Genomic DNA, 24,019 nt, shown 5'->3' with positions numbered 1-24,019 from the left:
TCCTGACGTACACCCCGAACTAGTCTCTAAAACCAACTGACTCCATCGACGCCAGGCTTGCCACTGTCGTGCTCCAAAGTTGAAAATTTTTCCCAAATGGTCGTGACGCCAAATCGAGGGACAGACTTATTTTGTCATGGTAGTCAATTTGCAATGACAATAAAATTATAATATGCTCCTTTTTTGTAAGTTTAATAACCATTGATGACATAAAAATATGGCTTTATATATTTCGGCATGAATAATTAGTCTAAAAACAGCGTGAAAGTTGGAAAATGTACCCTAGGGACACGTCATGGTCGTGAATTTTGAGACTTTAAAAATACGAAAAAAATACCTAGAACCTATTTAAAACCAAATAAATGTGTGTAACATGTTGCCCCCGTCCCAAAAAATATTAAAACACATAATAATAAACTACAAATCCAGTATCTACGAAGTAAAAGGCCAGGGACATGAAAACGTACGTTTTTAAATTTTCACTCGTGCACTTAACAACGTTTAAATTCTCCAATGTTAAATATTAAAACATAAAAACCTTTATCAAAGTATTATAAACAATAATACCCCCGCCGCAGCAAACCTGCAGACTTAGCGAATTTCCATCTGCCTGATTAGATTTAAACTAAAATGTCTCCTTAAAAATATCACATTTATTCCCTATTTAAACAGAATTAGTTTAATGAGTACTTAGGTTTGCTGCAACAGGGAGGGTAAAAGTTTTTTTTAATGTAAAATATTAAAAGGTTCTGTGGTTTAGTAAGAAATTAATGTATTTTCCAAATTTGATCAAAATATGTTCATAAACAAGCAAACTACAACAGTTGACTTATTCTCCATAAGAATAACATGGGAATTTTAAAATTACAATTTTTTTGAATTTTCTCCGTAACAATTAGGCGCATAATAACGCTTCAATATACTAAATTATTTGTTTTTTTAAGCTCTACAAAATGGTTTAAAAAGAAATTGTGAAATTTTGTGTTTTTAGGGTCAAAAATGGGAAAAACCTATTTTTACCCCATAAAACCCCCCATAATCCCCCGTTCCCATAGTCCGATCATGATGGTTCGCAAACTCATTCAAGGTTATCCTGCCTTACACCTTCAAACCAAATTTTATCAAAATCGGACAAAAATTACTCAAGTTATCGTGCGGATGGACACACATATATATATATATATATAGATATATAAAAATTTGAACGAATGGTGTTTTTGGCCTCTGGGGACATCAAAATGAAAAAGTAAATCTGTCCTGGGCTTAGGTCTTACCATGAGACCTACGGTAATAGCTACTTCCCTGTAGGGAAATTCGCTAAAAGCGATGACTTTTTAAAATTTATGACAACAGCTGATTTGCAACCAAAAGGTGAGTGAGCGTAGCGAACAAACATCAACCTGGAGGCGAGTTAGCGTAGCGAACGAGCTAACCTGAAAACAAGTGAGCGCAGCAAACAAGCTCCAACCTAAAGGTGAGTGAGCGTAGCGAACGAACTTCAACCGGGACGTGATTGAGCCATGCGAATACTTATAAAGTTAAACGGGTTTTTGTTTGTGTTTTTGACCCTCAAAACACAAAATTTCCCAGTTTCTCTCTAGATCTGTTTAAATAGCTTAAAAAAACCAAAAAAATATTATATCCTAGTGTTTTTTTACGTGTATTGGTAACAGAGAAGGTTAAAAAATTGTAAATTTAAAATTCCCATGTTATTCTTATGGAGAATATTGTAAAATGTTGTAGTTTGCTTGTTTATGGATATATTTTGATCAAACTTGGCAAAGTTATTTATTTTATACTAAGCTGTTAATATTTTACAAAAAAAATACATTTTATTAGTTTCCTTGTAGCAGCAAACCTAGGTACTTATTAAACCTAATGTTATTGAAATAGATTTAATTGAAAATCAATTCAGACAAATGATAATTCGCTTAGTCGGCAGGTTTGCTGCAGCGGGGATATTTGTAAATGGATGAGGAAACTTTATGTTTTGTGGCATCAAAAGTGCATAAATTTATCCCAAGAAAATTTATTTTTATTTTCTACTTTCTTATTGTAACTTATTCCTCATATCTGCTGCTGTACACAATAACACTACTGACACCCCTTACGATTGACTGATAAATAATTATTTTTGTCTCTGTTTTTGTAGTCACTACTTTTTACATTTCATTTACCTCGTAATCCGAAATTAGAAATTTGGTAGCTGTTTATTTGGCACCATTTTGATTGGAAATATGGTAGGCCTAATATGCTATGTTCTATCTAGGACATTCATCACAGTCATATGATTATATAGTTCAACTATTATAATCGTACTAGTGTGCCTGTTGCTCGAAATCAAGCCATTGTCAAGTACCAGTATTATACAGGAGTTATTAAAAACAAATAACAGTAATCTTTTGAGTGCTCAAAATCGAGCAATTGTCAAGAACCGTTATTATACAGGCGTTATTTAAAACTGCAGTAAATAACAGTCATAATTTTTGATTTCGATAAGTTTAAAAGACTCAAAGCTTATGTAACTAATTGAAATACTCTCTCTATTAATAACAGGTTGAAATAATAAACACTAATTGTAAAAATATTTTATAATTTTTTAGATGCCGGCCTTATTTTTTAGTGTTTTATACAAATGTTTCCCGACTTACAGCTGTTACCAGTAAACATTTATTACATGTATTCATTTGATCTGACATTAGGTAGGTTTCTTTACCACTGTGACAACATGATTTGTATATTCTTCATGATTTTTTTACTTGCAAAATAAGTTGCATAGCAGTTTTGGTAAAAATTATTCATCTCTCCAAGTGATTGTGTATCTGGATTCCTTACTGTTAGACCAGGCCTCTCTTCTACTCTTCTCATACGTATAAGATTTCCTCTTAACCTCCTCCTGTTTTCAATATTTTTCTTTAAACTCAAGAAAATTTCTGTTCTTCCAACAAAACTGATTAAAACTGTTTGGATAGGTCTATAATTGGATAGGTCTATAACCTCCTGAATATTACAAACATAAATATTTACTCCCAAGAAGCTGGTGAGTTTCTTTTTATATACAGCTGTTTTTTTTTGTTTTTTAATTTGTTCAATGTAATTCTTATGGTGAAAACCCGACCTTTGAAATGGTCTCACACTCTTAAGGGTAGAAACATTTAAATTCAGACACCTTAAACGTTGAAATTGGTCCACCAATAAGGGAGGAGTAGTGTTCACAAAAAACAGCCCTCACGTATTAATATAAAAGATTATAATAGTTGGTCCATCAATCTGAAATGTTCTTCATCACATATTTTATAGGTATATGACATAGAACTATTGAAGTGCAGTACCAACCGGCCAAGAAATATTTTTTTTGATTGCAATTTAAATATTGGCAGATGTTTCCTAACATTTTTGTGCAAAATATGTTCAAATGCAAACAAATCTTTTCTTCATATAGGATAACATGGGAACTTGAAAGATCCCTGCAGCAGAGCCCTGATATATTTTCTGAGAATACTCTTCTTTTTGCACATCCAGAGGTTAAGTGGAACCTCCATGCCAATTCTTGAGTTCTTCCGATTTGTAGTTTTTGAGATATAGCGATCAATGAGTGAGTCAGTGATGTTTGCCAATGTGGCTGGAATCAGAGGAGAAGTCAATGAGTGTTGTTTGCTTTTTATAAGACTGTATAGATAGAAGAGATTATAGGTTTGACAATGCACCTACTCTAAATGTAGTTTCATGTATTGAATGTTTTGTACAATATCCTATGTCTGTGCTAACAATGGTATTACGGTCCTGTCCTGACTGATTTGATCTCTCTCCAACACAGGAACAAGACAAAATTGCCAAGTTTTTCAAAACCAGTTATTCATTAGACATGTTGGAAAAGGAACTCAGTGTAAAGGGATGGAACTGGGGTACAGCTAAGTTTGCAGGATCAGTTCTCAGTTTTGAGGTTGGCAATCTCTCTGCATTTGAAGTCCCATTGAATAATGTCTCACAGTGTACAACTGGCAAGAATGAAGTCACTATCGAGTTCCACCAAGTGAGTAGACCTAAGGACATTAGTGTAATATTGAAACTAAGAGTTCAGTGGTGTATAAATAGCTGGACAGCAACAACAATTGGAGCAGCTAGTTGTCCACCCTAGGGATTAATCATGGGCCTAACTCATGGGGTTAATAGAGTAACTTTTACTGATTATAACTAACAGTAGCCGACTTGTACCATAGCCACCTCTAATAACAAGGCCGCGACGTTCGAACTGGCAGAGTTGCTATCACCCACTGCCTGGGTCCGGCACATTAAACATCAATGAGAGTATTGCTGTTTTTGCTGCTCTGTATTAATCAATGAAAGTATGCAAATGAAATACATTAGTGGATTTTAGGGTATGGTAAAATAGATGATTAAAATCAAGGTCTCCAGCTTATTTATTTAGTGAAAAAATACAACATAGCACAATATGTCCTTTGACTATGTCTATAACTAAAAATACAAATATAATGTTTTTATTTGGTTGTATTTATTTTATTGTAAGTACAATGAATGTGGAAATGTCTGGACTTGGCATATTTTCTTTGTAAATTTGATTATTTCAAATAAAACTCCCATTGCAAATAGATTTTTAGAGACTATCTAACAATTTGTTCAAATAAAATGATTTTCAATTTGAAATAGGAATTTATGTTTTAGCCTACCTGAGGAACCATAAGTCTAGCTAGCTACAACTAAATGCGAAGTATTCTTTTCTTATTGAAAGGCATACTAGTACTGCGATGCACACAAGCTGAGAAAAAAGGTTTTAAAGAAACATGCTTGCCTATTAATATATAGATAGATCAGGCAGATTATTATAAAACTTAATACCAGAATAGTGGGAAGAAGATTCTTTTTTGTGTTCATGGTATAAAAGGCAGCTTTTGTGATCGGAATTAACAGAAAATTTAGAAATATTTTGTTTCATAAAATATTAACAAATTATTATTGATGTACAGACTGGGAAAGGTAAGAATATTGTTGCTTTTAAATGTATTTTCACAAGAATCCCTAGTTTTGATAGAGTGAATTGTTTTCATGATTCTTTTTTGTAATTTACAAACTTTTTCCCTTTGTTCGGAATTTCCAAAAGAAATTATTCTGTAGTTAAGAATAGGATAAACTAACATAGGCCTACCCATAGTATTACTATGGGTAAAACTTTTTGATGACGTCTGTTATGTGAGTTGTCCAGGTTAATTTATGATCTATTGTTATTCCAAAAAAATTGGTGCAGTCAGCAAGGTTGCAAGATAGAGTGGTGTTTTTGTGGAAAATTTTTTTATTAAGATCATTTTTTTTTTGAAAGTTCATTAAAAGAGACTCGGATTGATTGACTTTGAACAGTCCTTCTACCCTACAATGTAATAACCAGTATCCCATGTTACGCTCGGTGATTGTACCAAGTTATTGTTATGATATGATTGTGTTTGTGATGTAGAATGACGATGCGCCTGTTGGCTTGATGGAGATGAGGTTTCATATCCCCGTGTCAGAGCTAGCTGGAGATGACCCTGTTGAAGCTTTCCACAAGCAAGTTATGGACCAAGCTAGTGTTATTTCAGTCAGCGGAGACGCCATTGCCATATTCCGAGAGATCCAATGCCTCACCCCTCGGTTAGTGATTAACTCTACTTTAAGCGAATTTACCTACTGTATAGGGAAGTAGCTATTACCGTAGGTGTCACAGTAATACGTAGACCCAGGACCAATATTTTTTTTCATGTTGATGTCCCTGGTGGGGAGGGGAGGGTGCAACCTTGAAGCTATATTTAGACTAGAGGGCTGGCTTATCTAATAGCAGGACAATGATACAAAGCTGTATTTTCGGGAATCCTTTGCCCAGTTTGACTTCAGATTCTCTTTTACCGTGTAGAAACTTTGAATTGTCAAAAATATAATTTGAATTAACTACAAATATATTCAAATTAATGCAATGATTTGCATTTTTACATCAAAATCCAACATTGCACAATCATGATATTTAGGTCATTGGCCTTTATTAAGCATCTGGTTTTCTGGTCTGGTTGTGTTGTTTCAGAAGAGAAGCATAATTAATTATAAACTGTTGTAGTTGAAAACAATTATTTTGTAAGCCTATAAAACATTAGATAACTCTTAGGCTACGGCCACACGGGCGTTTTTTCACGCAAGAACGCGGCGTGAAAAAACGTGAGAAATATGGGCAGCATTAAATGTAATGAGGTAGGCCTATGCCACACGGAGTGTGTTTTCACGCAGATTAGGCGCGTCTTCAAAATCGACCGCCGCGGGCCCGCAGAAGAATGGACTGGGGTGCATTTTTTAAGCTTGTTTTCACGCACTGTCCCTGGCCACACGGGCGGGAGCAACACGCAGCTTTGATCGAGTCGTCCTAGCAAAGTTAAAATAAATATAAATGTATCTAATTTTGTCCAGGATAGCGTAAAATTAGCATTAGCACTAGCCAATTAGCATTTAGCTGGACTAAAAAATTTTAGAATATTCAAAGATCTGATGAAAATCTTGTCATAAAAATATTTATATTATATTCATTTTTTTATACTAAATGTAAAAATAAAATAATTTTATTGTTGTTTTCGTATCGAAATTAATATATTATATTCATTTTTTTATATTTTTTTTATTTTATTGTTACGCATTTCATTGTCTATTATTGTTATCAATTTTGGTTTTATTATTGTTAATCTAGTCATAAGCACAAACATTCACTGTTGAAGCTGTCAAACCTCTGATTATCTTTGTAAATTGGTGTATTGCGGTTGGTAATTAAAAATAAAAATAATAATAAATAACAAACTAAAAATATACTAAATGTAAATAATTAAATGAATGGTTAACAAAATAAAACTAGGTGTGCAATGCAGTTGTATGCTTGCAATATTGAGCGCAGCAAGTATATTAATCATTTTTTTAAGTCAATGCTATGTCTGTTATATGTAAATGGAATGTCTACTTGCTGTATCCAAAGTCAATGCTAAATCTAGTTCACGTAATTGAGACATCTCCTGGTCGAATCCTCTTATTCAATGGTACGTTTGGTTCACATAAACAATGGAATGTCTACTTGCAGAACCCAAAGGTAATGCTACATTTGTTATACGTAAATGGGAAGTATACTTACAGTATCCAAAGTCAATGCTCCTTTTGGTTAACGTAAATGAGATGTCTCTTTGCAGTATCCAATGTCAATGGTGCATTTATATCACGTAAACGGGATGTCTAGTCTACTTGCAGTATCCAAAGTCAATGGTACAATTGGTTCACGTTAATGAGATGTCTACTTGCAGTATCTAAATCCAATGGTCTTTCTGTTTTTATAAATTAAATGTCTATTGATGTATCCAATGCAAATGGCACATTTGGTTCAAGTAAATGGAATGTCTACTTGCAGTATCCAAAATCAATGGTACAATTGGTTCACGTAATGAGATGTCTCCTTAACTAATCCTAATTCAATGGTACGTATGATTCACATAAATAATGGAATGTCTACTTGCAGAACCCAAATGTGTTATATGTAAAGGGGATGTCTTCTTACAGTATCCGAAGTCAATGGCCCATCCGGTTCTAATAAATTAAATTTCTACTTGAAGTATCTAATGTCAATGGCACATTTGGTTCACGTAAATGAAATGTCTACTTGCAGTATCTAAAGTCAATGGTTCATCTGTTTCTCATGAATTACATGTCTACTTGCAGTACCTATCCAAAGTTAATGATACATTTGGTTCACGTAAATCGGATGGGGACGCGGAAAGGTCGCCCCCGGAAACATCACCCCCCTACGTCATATTGACGTCAGAGACCGGGGGGTGATGTTTCCGGCCGCGGACACTCAATTTCAGTTGCAGCATGCACTCGTCGATATGACGAGTTATTTTAGAGTTTGCGTATTAATAATTAAATAATTATATCCACTTATCATATACAATTACCAGATTTTCTAATTACAATTTATGTTAACCGGATACGTTACCCCCCGATCGTTTTCAAAATGCACACCCCGGAAAGGTCCCCCCCTGCCATGATCACCCCCAGTATACCTGCTGTAGGGCTTGGGCTCGTGACTCGAGCCAGCTATTGTTCACAAGGGTGGATACTGTCCCATATTACCACCGCTCGACTGAACTCTCGTGAATGTGAAGGATTATAACTTGCTTGAATGGGAAGGATTTTGTATTATTACGAAAATTTTGTCAATATTAAGATAAATACAAATTAACACTTCGATATTGTGCTTTCTCTAGTCATTTTCCGTTAATTTTATACATCAAATGTATAAATCTTACTAATATTATAAATATGAAAGTTTGTGTGTTCGTTTGTTTGAAGTTCAATCACACATTAACTAGGCTACTGGATGGATTGGGCTTAAATTGATTGATAATAGCTCACATTCCCGAATAACATATATGCATATTCTTATTTCGCAAACCCTTTCGGGCTCCGCCCCAGTGGCTCTGTAGTTCCCCATGTTAACCTTATGAGTATTCATATTTAAAGGGAATTAAAGAATTTAGTCAGCTGTTACAACTAACTAAAATTGGTTCTATGATATGCAAAAGCATTAAAAAGTTATAAGATTTACCAACAGGTTGCAGCACTATTATTTTTGTCATGAATAAAAACAGCTATTGAACTAAGCAGTAACGAACAACTGTGATACGCAATGAGAACTGTATAAGTAGGATTGTTTACAGTTATGTTTATGTTTTTAATTTCATGAAAAATTTGTGATAATTTACAAATTTATCGTAATTTATTTTTTTCTATTGTTTAGGTAAAGCGGTAGAACATTATGGCTATCGTAGATGTGTATTAATATATAGATTTAACATTAGGTTTAATAAATACCTAGGTTTGCTGCTACAAGGAAACTAATGAAATGTATTTTTTAGTAAAATAATAACAGCTTAGTATAAAATAAATAAATTTGCCAATTTTGATCGAAATATATCCATAAACAAGCAAACTACAACATTTTACAATATTCACCTTAAGAATACATGGGAATTTAAAATTAAACATTTTTTGAATTTTATCCGTTACCAATAACCGTTCAAAAACACTTTGGTATACTAAATTATTCGGGTTTTAAAGCTATTTAAAAAGGTCTAAAGCGAAATTGGGAAATTTTGTGTTTTGAAGGTAAAAAATGATAAAAGTCATTTTTTACCCCATAAAACCCCCCGTAAAACCCCGTTCCTATGCTCCGATCATGCTGGTTCGTGAACTCATTCAAGTTTATCCCTCCTTACACCTTCAAATCAAATTTCATTAAAATCGGAAAAAAATTACTCACGTGATCGCGTTTACAGACGTATATATAATATATATATCTATACTTATTTAATACGCAAGCAGATTTATTGTGACAATTACTCCTCCAAAACTACTGAACCGATTGTCATGTTTTTGGTGTCATTGGAAAGAATGTAACGTGAAGTTGTGCTTGTAGTAGGCCTATAAGGAATTTTGTAAATATTTTATGTATTACTGTTGACTTAACCAAAGCATCAAATTATGTAAATCTGGTTGAATATATATACATATATAAAAATTTGAACAAATGGTGTTTTTGGGCTCTGGGGACATCCAAATGAAAAAGTAAATCGGTCCCGGGCCTAGGTCTTACCGTCCCACCTACGAAAATAGCTACTTCCCAATAGGGAAATTCACTAAAAACCTTGAATGATTGAATATAAAAGCTTTTTATTACGCATATAATACGCATATAATTTATAAAAATTAATCTTTCTCACAAATCTCTATACCTACAACTGGAATGGCCATTTTTGGAATGAGATTCTTTAAACAAAAGGACATTAGAGTTCGGAGTAACGTACGAAAGGATTATTGAGACTTCCTGTACACTGGTCACTCTAATAAATTCTTTCACCTTTCCAAGTACTGTTTATCAGTTTCCTTGCAGTAGTCAACACAACAATCTATAAGTATAAAAGAGGATGTTTGTATATATACAGGGTGAGTTTTAATTGTCCCCCCCCCCAACTTTTTTCTACATGTTTCAAAATATCAATGCCAGACCACTTCCAAACATTGTTGGGTAGTAAGTACTTCATTTTGACAAGGTGGTCATTTCCGGCCGCCATCTTGGATCCGCCATATTGGATGCAAAATTTTTTTTCAAATGTAAAGGTAGGGTTGTGACCCATTATTTCGAACTAGATTTTTACCCTGACTTTAATGCCGCAAACTGTTTTTAAAAATCTTGATTCATTCTAAAGTTATGAGGGCTTTTTAAAACTTTATTTTTGGCCCATTTTAACATTGCGCATTTACAAACTAATACCATAATCTCAAAATAGTGCCAGATAAAGATAAGTATACACTACCAGTAATTGTCGACCTATTTTCACTTGGTTATGACTGATGTATTTTTTTCGGCCGCCATCTTGGATCCGCCATTTTGAAATGTGATAAATTATTTTAAATATGAAGGGGGTGTTGTGACCCATCATATCGAACTACTTTTTTAAGCTAAACTCAATGCCGCAATCCGTTTTTTGTTATCAAGTTTTATTTATGAAATATTGCAATTTTTTTTTTAAAAATGTCAAAATTTAAAAATCAAAAAATGAAAATGAAAAACGAATTATGGAATTAAGTTCAGCTTAAAAAAGTAGTTAGAAATGATGGGTCACAACACCCCCTTCATATTTAAAATAATTTATCACATTTCAAAATGGCGGATCCAAGATGGTGGCCGAAAAAGATACATCAGTCATAACCAAGTGAAAATAGGTCAACAATTACTGGTAGTGTATACTTATCTTTATCTAGCACTATTTTGAGATTATGGTCTTATTTTGTAAATGCGCAATGTTAAAATGGGCCAAAAATAAAGTTTTAAAAAGCCCTCATAACTTTAGAATGAATCAAGATTTTTAAAAACAGTTTGCGGCATTGTAATCAGGGTAAAAATCTAGTTCGAAATAATGGGTCACAACCCCACCTTTACATTTGAAAAAAAAATTTTGCATCCAATATGGCGGATCCAAGATGGCGGCCGGAAATGACCACCTTGTCAAAATGAAGTACTTACTACCCAACAATGTTTGGAAGTGGTCTTGGATTGATATTTGAAAAAATGTAGAAAAAAGTTGGGGGGGGGACAATTAAAACTCACCCTGTATATATTTGTTTGGCAGTGATAAACTCAGACACCGCTGAACCGATTGCCACGAAACTTGGTACATACGTGTAGAATTTCATGGAATAGGTTTATACACCATCAATTTCGTGATCCGTCCAATCGGCTCCGCCCCAGTGGCTCTGGAGTTTTCCATGTTAACCTTATGAGAAATGGAATGAATCTTAACAGCTGTTTCAATTAAACAAGTTGGATCTGTTCTATGATGTTCAATAGCGTTAAAGTTACAAGGATTACCAACAGGGTGCAGCACTATTATTTTTTTTACATTTTATGACAACAGCTAATTTGCAACCAAAAGGTGAGTGAGCGTAGCGAACGAGCTAACCTGAAGGCAAGTGAGCGCAGCGAACGAGCTGCAACCTAAAGGTGAGTGAGCGTAGCAAACGAACTTCAACCAGGACGTGATTGAGCCATGCGAACGAGATCATCTTGAAAATTAAGAAGTTAAACGGGGCCAAGCCCGCGGGTTACAGCTAGTTACATATTAAAAATTTGAACTCACGTATAGGCCTATATTACCCTTAGTAATAATGAAACATAATTTTGCATACTTCAGTAGCAAAACGGGTTTCTAAACATATACATCTTATAACAAAACTAATTTATTGGTATTTGAACACTGATTGCAAGTAATCTTCTCGATTTAAAGTGATTCTGATATTTTTATTATACTTTCATTATATTTTTACTCTATTCCAGTGATATGAATCTAGACTAGGCTGTTTCTGGATTAAGATACTTTTTGGCATAACCTTTAGAATAGTAGAATTTACATATTTGTAATTACTAACAATTAATTATTTCGTTAAATTTAAGGGATTAATCCTCTAAGAGATATTAATATGTTTACTCTTATATAATAATATGTTTCTAATTTTTGAATTATTAATTAAATCGTGGCCAAACCTATAATAAAGCAATGCGATTTATTTTTAATACATTTAGAAATTATTATATTTTAATCAAATATGTTGCTTAACAATTGCCGTGTAAGGTGAGTTTACTGATGTTGATAAATATAACTACTATTTAATGAAACAGAAAATGTATACGCATTATCGCTGGTAGTTTTTTTTATGAATTGAGTATAAAATAATCATTTTTTAAAGTCGAACCATGCTCTTATTATTTAGTTATCTTAGAAGTTTATACACATCTAAATCTACTGATTGATATTCCACCACAACGTCTGTTATTTTTTCTGTGGAAAAGTGGTTGTCCAAGTGACAGTAACAATGAACTAGCGGCCGACCCTCAGAACAATGGGCTGGGGAGGACGGGCAGCAGGTAGGCTGCCGAGCAGCCCAGCCCTACTAGGGGTAGCGTTTCAGGGGGGGACGATTCCGGGGTGTACATAGGGGATGTCTTGCCGGGGAAGACCTTTCCGTTTCTACTTGTTTGAATTAAAATTAATAACATAATTAGTTCATATCAACTAGACTTTGATAAATTACTTGTCAAGCCCTTGGGGGGTACGATTCCGGTCGCGGACATAGATTTTATAACAGCTGGTTAACTGGTTTCGTGACGTCACGTTTAGCCTGGGGGGTGATGTTTCCGGGGGCGACCATTCCGGCGACCCAATCGGATGTCTACTTGTAGTATCAAAGTCAATGTCTATGTTTCTTGTAAATGGGATATCTATACTTCCAGTATCTAAAGTCAATAATGCATCTGGTTCACGTTAATGTAATGTCTAATTGCTGTATCCAAAGTTAACGATATATTTGGTTCACATAATTTGGAATCCCTATGTGCAGTATTCAAAGTAAATTGTACGTCTGGTTCACGTAAATGAAAAAATATCTACTTGTAACATCAAAAGCCAATATGGTGCATAATCCTGATTGGTTATACATTTTGTAGCAAATAATGCTCAACGGTTATCAATCCGATTGTTCCTTCCCTTTTGTTCTCTATTTTGCAATGTGCTAGTTTAGATGATTTATTTGTAAACACATGTTACAACTTTTGTTTGCCTTTTTATTGTTATCTTGCAAATACTGTCATGGCAACCAATTAACCCATAAGGCCCATGTTAAATTTCTAAAAGTTTAAATTCATATAGGGAAAAGCCCTGTTGTCCGATTTGTACCATTTCAGATTTATACCTTCCCGTGGTTGGTTACTATGACTGTGTTAAATTTCATGCAGATCGCTTCAGCCGTTCAGGAGGAGTATTTGTAAAACAAAAGCAGGAGTGTAGTATAAGAGCTTCGCTCGCTTCGCTCCGCTCAATAATTTTAGTATTGTTTTCGTATCGAAATTAATATACCATTCATATTTCTTGTTCACTAGTCAGAAACAAGGTTACTATTCCGGCCATGAGGAAGATATATAACATAATTACGCGAATTCGTCACTCAACTGCGGGTTCCCACTGCATTTTGCCGCTCCTGGACTTTAACCGGCGTGAGAATAAGCTACATTTTACTGCGTGAAAAAAACGCACATGTGGCATACAACAGCGGGAATTCAAGCAGCGTGAAAATAAGCTACATTTTACCGCGTGAAAAAACGCCCGTGTGGCCGTAGCCTTACAGATAACAACATACAAAGTCATTATTCTTTCATTATTTCTGGGGTTTCCCTTCATTCACTCATTCATTAGTAGCCTATCAGCAAACTTGTATCATCACTTACTGATAACAACATTATTTTTATGAGTTTTATATTTTACTAGCTGTCCTACCCTACTGGGATGAAATAGACAAATTTAATCTTTACATTATTATGTTGTATAAAATATTTAGACATCCACCAACACTTTTAGAAATAAAACTCAACCATACCACTTTATTTGTTAAACGTTTATGGAATTTAAATCACGTAAGTAGTGGAAACCACCATTTTTGTTTGGATTAATTTTAAATTTTGTATTTGATAATATACAAAAAAAACTTACAAAATTTTGCAATAACATTAAATATATACCCTCCTAAATAATAAGGCCTGGGTCTTTTGATTCTTTGGAAAAGCTTTTAAATATACTAAGAAAATTGAATTGAGCCTAAGATGAAAGGAACACCCAGTTATTGTGTTTAGGCCTAGTTAGAAATAATTTACCAGTAGTTATTGAACTATCTTATAAAATTGCTGTTTCAAACATAATATTTATTCCTAAAAATTGTTAACTTAATTTTAAAACTCTCTTTTTCATGGCTATGCCTTATCTTAGTAAATAACATAGGTAAAGTCATCTTAACTAACACAATACTGTTAATAATAAAGGTTTTAATAATGTATGGACTGTTTAGTTGTTAAAAAACCACGAATGTACGATACTATCCATTTTCATAGTAATGTCAATGTTTAAATTTAAAATATTGGTTTAAATACAATTCTGAGAAGAAAATAGACAAAAATAATGGTAGCCCCCTACCGTACCGATTTTGTACCGAGAACCGAGGTACAAAATGTTTTACCGTATCGAATTGTACCGACCTTAAATTTTCTGTACCGCAGACCTCTAATTTATATATACACGTCTTTGAAACTTAAGTAACTTTTGTAATTTTACTAACTTGTAAAATTACAAATTATTATGTTGTTTGTATTTTAATAACTTAAGTAATTTTTGTCCGTTTTTTATTAAATTTGGCTTGAAGGTGTAGTAGTACAGGTGCTAGGTGCAGTTGAGTATGCATGAAAAGAGTCAGAGATTTTGACTTTTGATTTTGGTAATGGGATCCTAGGTGAGTGTAAAAACCCATGTCGTCGCCTCCAGGAGTGGTCGACAACTTAGGGGTGAGGGCGCAAAGTTGCCAAAAACAATGTTTAATTTGAAAAGGAAAGATTCGGTAAAGCATATTTTTACCGATCTTGGAATACTAACTGTTCATGGACTATATATCTTGGAAACTATTATTTATGCAAAAAATATTACAAAAACTCAGGTATCAAACAAAATTAGTCATAATTATAACACTCGTTCTCAATCTCAAATTGATAGACACAATCTAGAATTTTATAAAAAGAAAACAAAATTCACAGGAAATAAATTTATGTCCCATCTTCCAAAAATACTTCTAACTGAAAATGATACAAAAAAGTTTAAAAATTGTCTGAAACAGTATTTGATTAAAATTGCCCCTTATTCTCTTGAAGAGTTTTGGGAGAACAAATAAAATAAATATTCTGTCTTATTATCAGTTCTTAAATGTAAAACATTTTATTTTGTAAGATCTGACTCTATTCCTGTACAATTGTACTTAAATGAATAAAGGATATTTTGATTTGATTTGATTTGATTAGGTAAGTGTAAAAACCCATGTCGTCGCCTCCAGGGGGGGTCGAAAACTTAGGGGTGGTGGCGCAAAGTTGCGAAAAACGTTAATCGGCAAACCGCTTTTAACTCCCTTGTTATTAAACGTAAGTAAAAGATTCATTTAAATTGACTTTTTATTTTATTAATGGGGGCCTAGGTGAGTTTAAAACCCATGCCGTCGCCTCCAGGGGTGGTCGACAACTTAGGGGTGGGGGCGCAAAGTTGCGGAAAACTTTTATCGGCAAACCGATTTGAACTCCCTTGTTATTGAACGTAAGTAAAAGATTCATTTAAATTGACTTTTTATTTTATTAATGGGGGCCTACGTGAGTGTACGAGCTTATTCCTAATAAGAATAACATGGGAAACTGTTATAGCCTCGTAACAGTGTTAGAATCTTTCAAATTTTGACATTAATCTTACATTTTAGGGGTGAAATAAAGCAGCTACTAAAAAACATGTAAAGTAAAGAGTAAATTTTAAAGAGGCATTTATAATATAAAAAAATAAAATTGATTAGTTTGGAAAAAGTAGCAAAAACCATTAAAAAAATTGAACTAAATTTACCAATTTTTGAAAGTAGGGCGTTTTTTTGGGGTGAAGGGGTGTGATTTTTGGAGAACGCCAAGTAGGGTTTTGTAGAAAACTTAATTCTAAAACCCTACTTGGCGTTCTCCAAAAATCACACCCCTTCACCCAAAAAAAAAAACGCCCTACTTTCAAAAATTAAGTCCATGAAAATTCTTTAAAATCGTTTCTAGCTCATACCGTTTTTTAGTTATAGCCGTTTAAAAAAACGTGTTTTTTCGTTTTTAGATGTCCGCCATTTTTTATTTTTGGGTGGGTTAAAATTTTTAAATGGGACTTTTGGGAATTTCACCGTTAATTTAGGATCCCATACTACAATACTATTAAATTTCAAGTTTCTAGCACGTTTCTAAACGAATCAGATGAGCATACCAAAGTCTTTAAACTTCATAGTTATCCTCCATAAGAATAACATGGGGCTCGTAAAAGTGGTAAAAACCTTTCAAATTTTGACTTTAAACCTCAGTTTTGGGGGTCAAGGAGTAAAGTTATGAAAAAAACATGTAATATGTAGAATTTAAAGTAAACTAAGCTTAATACAAAGCATTAATAATATTTGCACAAAAAAATTTCTTAGGTAGAAAAAAATAGCAAAATTCGTAATATATTTGAAAGAAATTTACCAAATCTTGAAAGTAGGGTGTTTTTTTTAGGTGAGTGTGATTTTTGAAAAACACATCGTTAGTGTTTTGTAGAAAAATTAATTCCTGACCATGAAAATTCATTAAAATCTTTTCTAGCTCTTACCGTTTTAGAGCTATAGCCGTTTAAAAAATGGGTTTTTTTTAGTTTTAGGTGTCAGCCATTTTGGATTTTTGGGGGGCGGTTAAAATTTGAAAATGGGACTTTTGAAAATTTGACCGTTAATTTAAGACCCCATACTACAATGCTACAAAATTTTAAGTCTCTAGCACCTTTATAAACGGTTCAGTGATGAGCACACGAAGTCGACCACTTTCAATGCTATTCCCTATAAGAATGACATGGAGGGGAAATTCGAGATTTCAGGGGAGTTAAAATATGAAAATGTCACTTTTCAGAATTTCCTTGGGGTTTTGGGCCCAAGACATAGAAGCGTGCCAAATTTCAACTCCCTAGCACCGCTAGAAGTGCTCAAACATTTGTATACCTGAGTCAGTTACATATGCGGGTGTATGTATAGTATAAGCACATGAAACTTTGCGCCCCCACCCCAAATTTGTCGACCGACAATGTTTTTTAACCTGACCTAGGCCCCCATTACCAAAATAAAAAGTCAATTTAAAAGAATCTTTTAGGCCTACTTACATCATTGACTATTGGAAACTGAAGCTTACATTCAATAACAAGGGAGTTAAAAGTAGTTTGCCGATTAACGTTTTTCGCAACTTTGCGCCCCCACCCCTAAGTTGTCGACTACCCCTGGAGGTGACGACATGGGTTTTTACACTCACCTAGGCCCCCATTAATAAATGAAAACTCAATTTAAATGAATCTTTTACTTACGTTCAATAACAAGGAAGTTTAAATCGGTTTCGCAATTTTGCGCCCCCACCCCTAAGTTGTCGACCACCCCTGGAGGCGACGACATGGGTTTTTACACTCACCTAGGCCCCCATTACCAAAATCAAAAGTCAAAATCTCTGACTCTCTTCATGCATACTCAACTGCACCTAGCACCTCGCCTATAGGGCGAAATATACATGAATGAGTTTGCAAACCAGCAGATCGGACCATGGGAACAGGGTCTTGTGGGGTAAAAATTGAGTTTTCTCATTTTTGACCCTTAAACCATAAAATTTTCCAATTTCTCTTCAAACCATTTTAAAAAGCTACAAAAAACAAATAATTTTGTATATTGAAGTTTTTTTTACGGTTATTGGTTACGGATGAAAAAAAAAATAATTTAAAATTCCATGTTATTATTTGTATAGGGAATAAGTTAACTGTTTTAGTTTGCTTGTTTCTGGATATAATCTTATCAATCTTGGCAAGTTTTTTTATTTTATACTAAGCTATTAATATTATTTTGTTAAAAAAAACACTTTATTACCCTCCCTGTAGCAGCAAACCCAAATACTTGTTAATCCTAATGTTATTTAAATAGATTTGCTTAAAAATCATATTAGGTAATTGGAAATTTGCTTAGTCTGCAGGTTTGCTGCGGCGGGTGTATTTTACTATCCTGATTGTTATCCTAATAAATTTGTTTATAGGCCTATTCTACTAAAAAAAAATTAATAGGTACCTAGTACGATTTATTTTTTAAAATGTAAAATGGGATTAAGTAAACATTTTTGAGAAAAAAACTCTTAACAAGATGCTAAATATTTGTAAAAGTTTGTCTCAGACTTTTAATTGATTCTATTCATTTACCATTCGGCAATATTCTCAAACTCTGTCAGGTTATGTAGATTATTAGCACCAGTTTAATCACATTATTGAATTCAGGGGATTTTGTATTTTCAAAACAAGTTAAATCCTGTTATTAGTTCAATGAGTACAGAAATGGTTCAAAACGATGTTTTCAAACAAAAATATAAGCTGTACTAAATATCAAGAAATTGGACAATTAACATATTAATCACATACTAAAATGCATTTTCCATTAAGTTATTAAAATAAAACTTGACCATTGTTTAGTATGTTTTCCTCATATTTAGTTCATGATATGTAATGATTATTTGATTGTAAAAATATGTTACAATGTAACATTGTGTTTTGTTACTTTTCAGTGGTCGTTATGACATCAAAGTATTCAATACCTTCTTCCAGCTCCATGGTAAAACCTTTGACTACAAAATCCCAATGTCAACTGTGCTACGGCTGTTTGCTCTCCCTCATAAGGATGGCAGGCAGAACTTCTTTGTAGTAAGTTATTTTCATTCAAATTGGTTGAGCAAACACATTACACACGATTGTGTTGTAGAATATTCCAAAATGTTCCTTTGTTCCATACTTAATTAATACAACAATAACATTAACACCAGAACTAGGAATTGAATGAATTTGATGCTTTTGTCTGTTTAGAGAATTTAACCACAACAGTCTTAAAGCCTAATTACCTAGTATTTAATAATTACAACTTTTTAGGTGAGTTTGGACCCTCCAATCAAACAAGGCCAAACCCGTTACCACTTCTTGGTCTTCCTGTTTGGTCAAGATGATGAAACGTCAATTGAACTTCCTTTTTCTGAGTAAGTTACTTAAATTGATTGTTCATCAAATTATTCTTTTATTTTCTTTAGGTTATTTTGAAATAGGACTATGCCAAGGAGCTATATTAAACAATTTAAGGCATGCTGAATGATGTAAGGTCTGTCTGCCAGTTGCCATCTTTGAATTTTGTAAGTTCTGTGTGAATCTAAACCTCTTCCACTCCATAGTCTTGGTTCTTAATTCTGTAAACTTATTTTTGAACGAGCACAATTATAGATGGTTTTTGTCAAAAATGCTATATTAAAATAATATTTTGTACCAGTAACAGTTTTAGCAAATTTCCCATATAGGGAATAATCTATTACGGTAGGTCTCATGGTAAGACCTAGACCCAGGACCGATTTACTTTTTCGTTTTGAGGTCCCCAGAGGCCAAAAACACCCTCCGTTCAAATGCATATTCATATATATGTGTGTGTCCGTTAGCGCGATAACTCGAGCAAAAAGATCCGATTTTGATGAAATTTTGTACAAACGTGTAAACCTACGTTTATTCCAACAAGTCCGCGAACCAGCATGATCGGACCGTGGGAACAGGAGTTTATGGGGGGTTTTATTAGGTAAAAATTAGTTTTTCCCATTTTTGACTCTAAAAACATAAAATTTTACAATTTCTTTTTAGACCATTTTATAGAGCTAAAAAAACAGAAATAATTTAGTATATTGAAGCGTTGTTGTATGCCTAACGGTTACGGAGATAATTAAAAATACACCCGCCGCAGCAAACCTGCCGACTAAGCAAATTTCCATTTGTCGGAATTGATTTTCAATAAAATCTATTTAAATTTTAAATAACATTAGGTTTAACAAGTACCTAGGTTTGCTTCTACAAGGAAACTGTTAATGTGGGGTTTTAGTAAAATATTAATAGCTTAGTATAAAATAAATAAATTTGCCAAGTTTTTTTTTTCAAAATATATCCATAAACAAGCAAACTACAACATTTTACAATATACTCAATAAAAATAACATGGGAATTTTAAAATTTACAATTTTTTGAATTTTCTCCGTTACCAATAACCGTACAAAAACACTTTGATAAACTAAATTATTTGTTTTTTAAGCTCTTTAAAAAGGTCTAGAGAAAAATTGGGAAATTTTATGTTTTGAGGGTCAAAAATGAGAAAAACCCTCAAGGTCAAAAATGAGAAAAACCCTCAAGGTCAAAAATGAGAAAAACCCTCAAGGTCAAAAATGAGAAAAACCATTTTTTACCCCATAAAACCCCCGTTAATACTTAATACTTTCGTATGAAATGGCGACCATACAATGTAGGTATTTTAAGCCAAGTATGAATGGAGATGAGTGTAGGATGAGTGGCGGGATCTTGTAGTCTTGTTAGTGACTAAGGCCGACATTCCTTAGAAACAGCTGTTAATTAATAGCCCAAACAGCTAATGGCAACTAAGGGACCTACAGTTTATAGTGGAATCCGAACCACATATTTTTCCTTGGTATATAAGAATTGGTCTAATTATCAGGATAGTACTGCGGATAGTTGTAATACTCACTAGTGCGGACGTTAAACCCCGTTCCCATGGTCCGATTATGCTGGTTCGCGAACTCATTCAAGTTTATCCCGCCTTACACCTTTCAACCAAATTTCATCAAAATCGGGCAAAAATTACTCAAGTTATCGCGTTAACGGACGTATTTATATATATATATATATAAATCTATTTATATACATTTTTTTATTTTTTTTTAGTTTTGTTCACTTTTTTAAAAAAAAGTGAAACAAACAGTTCAAATTATGTATGCAGGTTAAGTGTAAGAAAGGGCCATGTGGCCCTAACTTTGCCTGTTGAAATAAAGGATTTTCATTTCATTTCATTTCACTTTTTAGGGCTACTATTTCAATAAATAAGTAAAATAATAAAAACTAGAGTACCCTGAAATTCATTTTTATTAAACTAATACGTATTTCGGCACTAAGACCATGATCACAGTATTATAAAAGTATGTAAACAAACAAATAAATAAATAGTTAATAACATATGTTTTGAATGCATAGTAAATTTTGATTTTGATTGGTTAGGTGTATTTTTTTAACATGTGAATGTATACAATTTTTCCCTGATTTTTCAGATTTTTTCATGAATTGGATTTTGTTTTTGCATTATATTAAGAATAGTGATGGGCGGATCCAAGTAAATGTCGGTACCGGATCCGGATCTTGAAAAATTCGGATCCGGATCTTGAAAAATTCGGATCCGGATCTTCGGATCTTCGGATCCAGATACACACTGTCATAAGGGCGGGTTAAAAAAAAAACGTAATTAACAGAATGCCAATTTAAATCATACTTTTATTATTTTTTATCACAAAGCATCGGGTGAAATTGAAATACTAACGGGATATTTTCGAGACAAGATTATAGGCCGTTAGCTTATCATCCAGGTACAAAACTAAAAACTAGAGGTGTGCAGATATCCGAAAAATCGGGACGGATTCAGTTCGAAAAGATACATGCCATTGCCGTATATGTTATATATTTGTATCAAGAGACAAACGCTGAAACATGGCCTTGCCATATAAGTTATTTGCATCAAGAGACAAACACTGAGACATGGCCTTGCCATATATGTTATTTGCATCAAGAGACGAACCCTGAGACATGGCCTTGCCATATAAGTTATTTGCATCATGAGACAAACACTGCGACATATCCTCGCCATATAAGTTATTTGCATCAAGAGGCAAACAATGAGACATGGCCTTGCCATATAAGTTATTTGCATCAAGAGACAAACTCTGAGACATGGCCATGCCATACAAGTTATTTGCATCAAGAGGCAAACACTAAGACATGGCCTTGCCATACAAGTTATTTGCATCTAGATACAAACATCGAGACATGGCCTTGCCATATAAGTTGTTTGCATCAAGAGACAAACACTCGGGGAAAAAACGGTCTTGTACATGGATACAGACAGCTTTGTGTTAGTTAAAAAAAAAAATCGGGAAAAAATCGGTGTTGTACAGTGATACAGACAGCTTTGTGTTGGTAAACAAATCGGGTTGTACAGTGATACAGACTGCTTTGTGTTAGTAAACAAATCGGGGGGAAATCGGTCTCTTACATGGATACAGACAGCTTTATGTTAGTAAACAAATCGGGGTTGTACAATGATACAGACAGCTTTGTGTTGGTAAAAAAATCGGGGTTGTACAGTGATACAGACTGATTTGTGTTAGTAAACAAATCGGGGGGAAATCGGTCTCTTACATGGATACAGACAGTTTTATGTTAGTAAACAAATCGGGGTTGTACAGTGATACAGACAGCTTTGTGTTAGTAAACAAATCGGGGGGAAATCGGCCTCTTACATGGATACAGACAGCTTTATGTTAGTAAACAAATGGGGTTGTACAGTGATACAGACAGCTTTATGTTAGTAAACAAATGGGGTTGTACAGTGATACAGACTGCTGTGTGTTAGTAAACAAATCGGGGGGAAATCGGTCTCTTACATGGATACAGACAGCTTTATGTTAGTAAACAAATCGGGGTTGTACAGTGATACAGACAGCTTTATGTTAGTAAACAAATCGGGGTTGTACAGTGATACAGACAGCTTTGTGCTAGTAAACAAATCGGGGTTGTACAGTGATACGGACAGCTTTGTGTTATTAAAAACATTAGAGGTTGTACAGTGATACAGACAGCTTTATGTTAGTAAGTAAATCGGGGTTGTACAATGATACAGACAGCTTTGTGCTAGTAAAAACATTCGGGGTTGTACAGTGATACAGACAGCTTTATGTTAGTAAACAAACCGGGGTTGTATAGTGATACAGACAGCTTTGTGCTAGTAAAAACATTCGCGGTTGTACAGTGGTAGAGACAGCTTTATGTTAGTAAAAAAACCCGGGTTGTATAGTGATACAGACAGCTTTGTGTTAGTAAACAAATCGGGGTTGTACAGTTATACATACTGCTTTGTGTTTAGTAAACAAATCGGGGTTGTATAGTGATACAGACAGCTTTGTGCTAGTAAACAAATCGGGGTTGTACAGTGATACAGACAGCTTTATGTTAGTAAACAAATCGGGGTTGTACAGTGATACAGACAGCTTTGTGCTAGTAAAAACATTCGGGGTTGTACAGTGATACAGACAGCTTTGTGTTTAGTTAAACAAATCGGGGTTGTACAGTGATACAGACAGCTTTGTGTTTGAAAAGAATTGGGAAAAAATTTGAAAAAATCGGATCCCTCAAAACCGGATCCAGCCCAAGATCCAGAATTTTTTGGATCTGATCCGGTGCCGGTTCTAGCTCGGATCCGGCTGATCTGGTAGTCTGATATCCGGATCCGACCATCACTAATTAAGAAATAGCTGGCCCGACAGACGTCGTCCTGTCCTAATGTGGTTTTTTCGTCAAATGCTCGTTCATTTTCAAGATGAGCTCGTTCGGATGACTCAATCACGTCCTGGTTGAAGTTCGTTCGCTAAATTAGCTGTTGTCATAAATTTAAAAAAATAATAGTGCTGCACCCTGTTGGTAAACCTATTAAATTTTTAATGCTATTGAACATCACAGAATCAAATTGTTTAGTTGAACCAGCTGTTAAGATTCTTTAATTCCATTTAAATATGAGTACTCATAAGGTTAACATGGGAAACTCCAGAGCCACTGGGGCGGAGCCCTTTTGACGGATCTGCACCAAATATCACACAAACCATCCTTGAATAATGCTTAATAATACCTAAAAGTTTCATTACAATCTGTCGAGCGGTTTCGGAGTCCATAAAGGA

The 24,019-nt window shown here is 34.0% G+C and overlaps 1 protein-coding gene across 1 annotated transcript in view; it reads left to right on the top strand.

The window, feature by feature from the left end:
- Positions 1–24,019, top strand: part of LOC128982944 (FACT complex subunit Ssrp1) — a 124,437-nt gene that overhangs the window by 14,095 nt on the left and 86,323 nt on the right. Inside the window, exons 3-6 of the mRNA XM_054402040.1 lie at positions 3,818–4,033; positions 5,468–5,643; positions 18,776–18,911; positions 19,134–19,237. Of these exons, the coding sequence (XP_054258015.1) occupies positions 3,818–4,033; positions 5,468–5,643; positions 18,776–18,911; positions 19,134–19,237 (632 nt within the window). The remainder of the gene's footprint in view (positions 1–3,817; positions 4,034–5,467; positions 5,644–18,775; positions 18,912–19,133; positions 19,238–24,019) is intronic.

Source organism: Macrosteles quadrilineatus, unplaced genomic scaffold (assembly GCF_028750875.1).
Source record: "Macrosteles quadrilineatus isolate MER2022 unplaced genomic scaffold, UCM_ALF_1.0 Scaffold_1__1_contigs__length_201487025, whole genome shotgun sequence".
Lineage (NCBI taxonomy): Eukaryota > Metazoa > Arthropoda > Insecta > Hemiptera > Cicadellidae > Macrosteles > Macrosteles quadrilineatus.
This window is presented reverse-complemented; position numbering and strand designations above follow the sequence as displayed.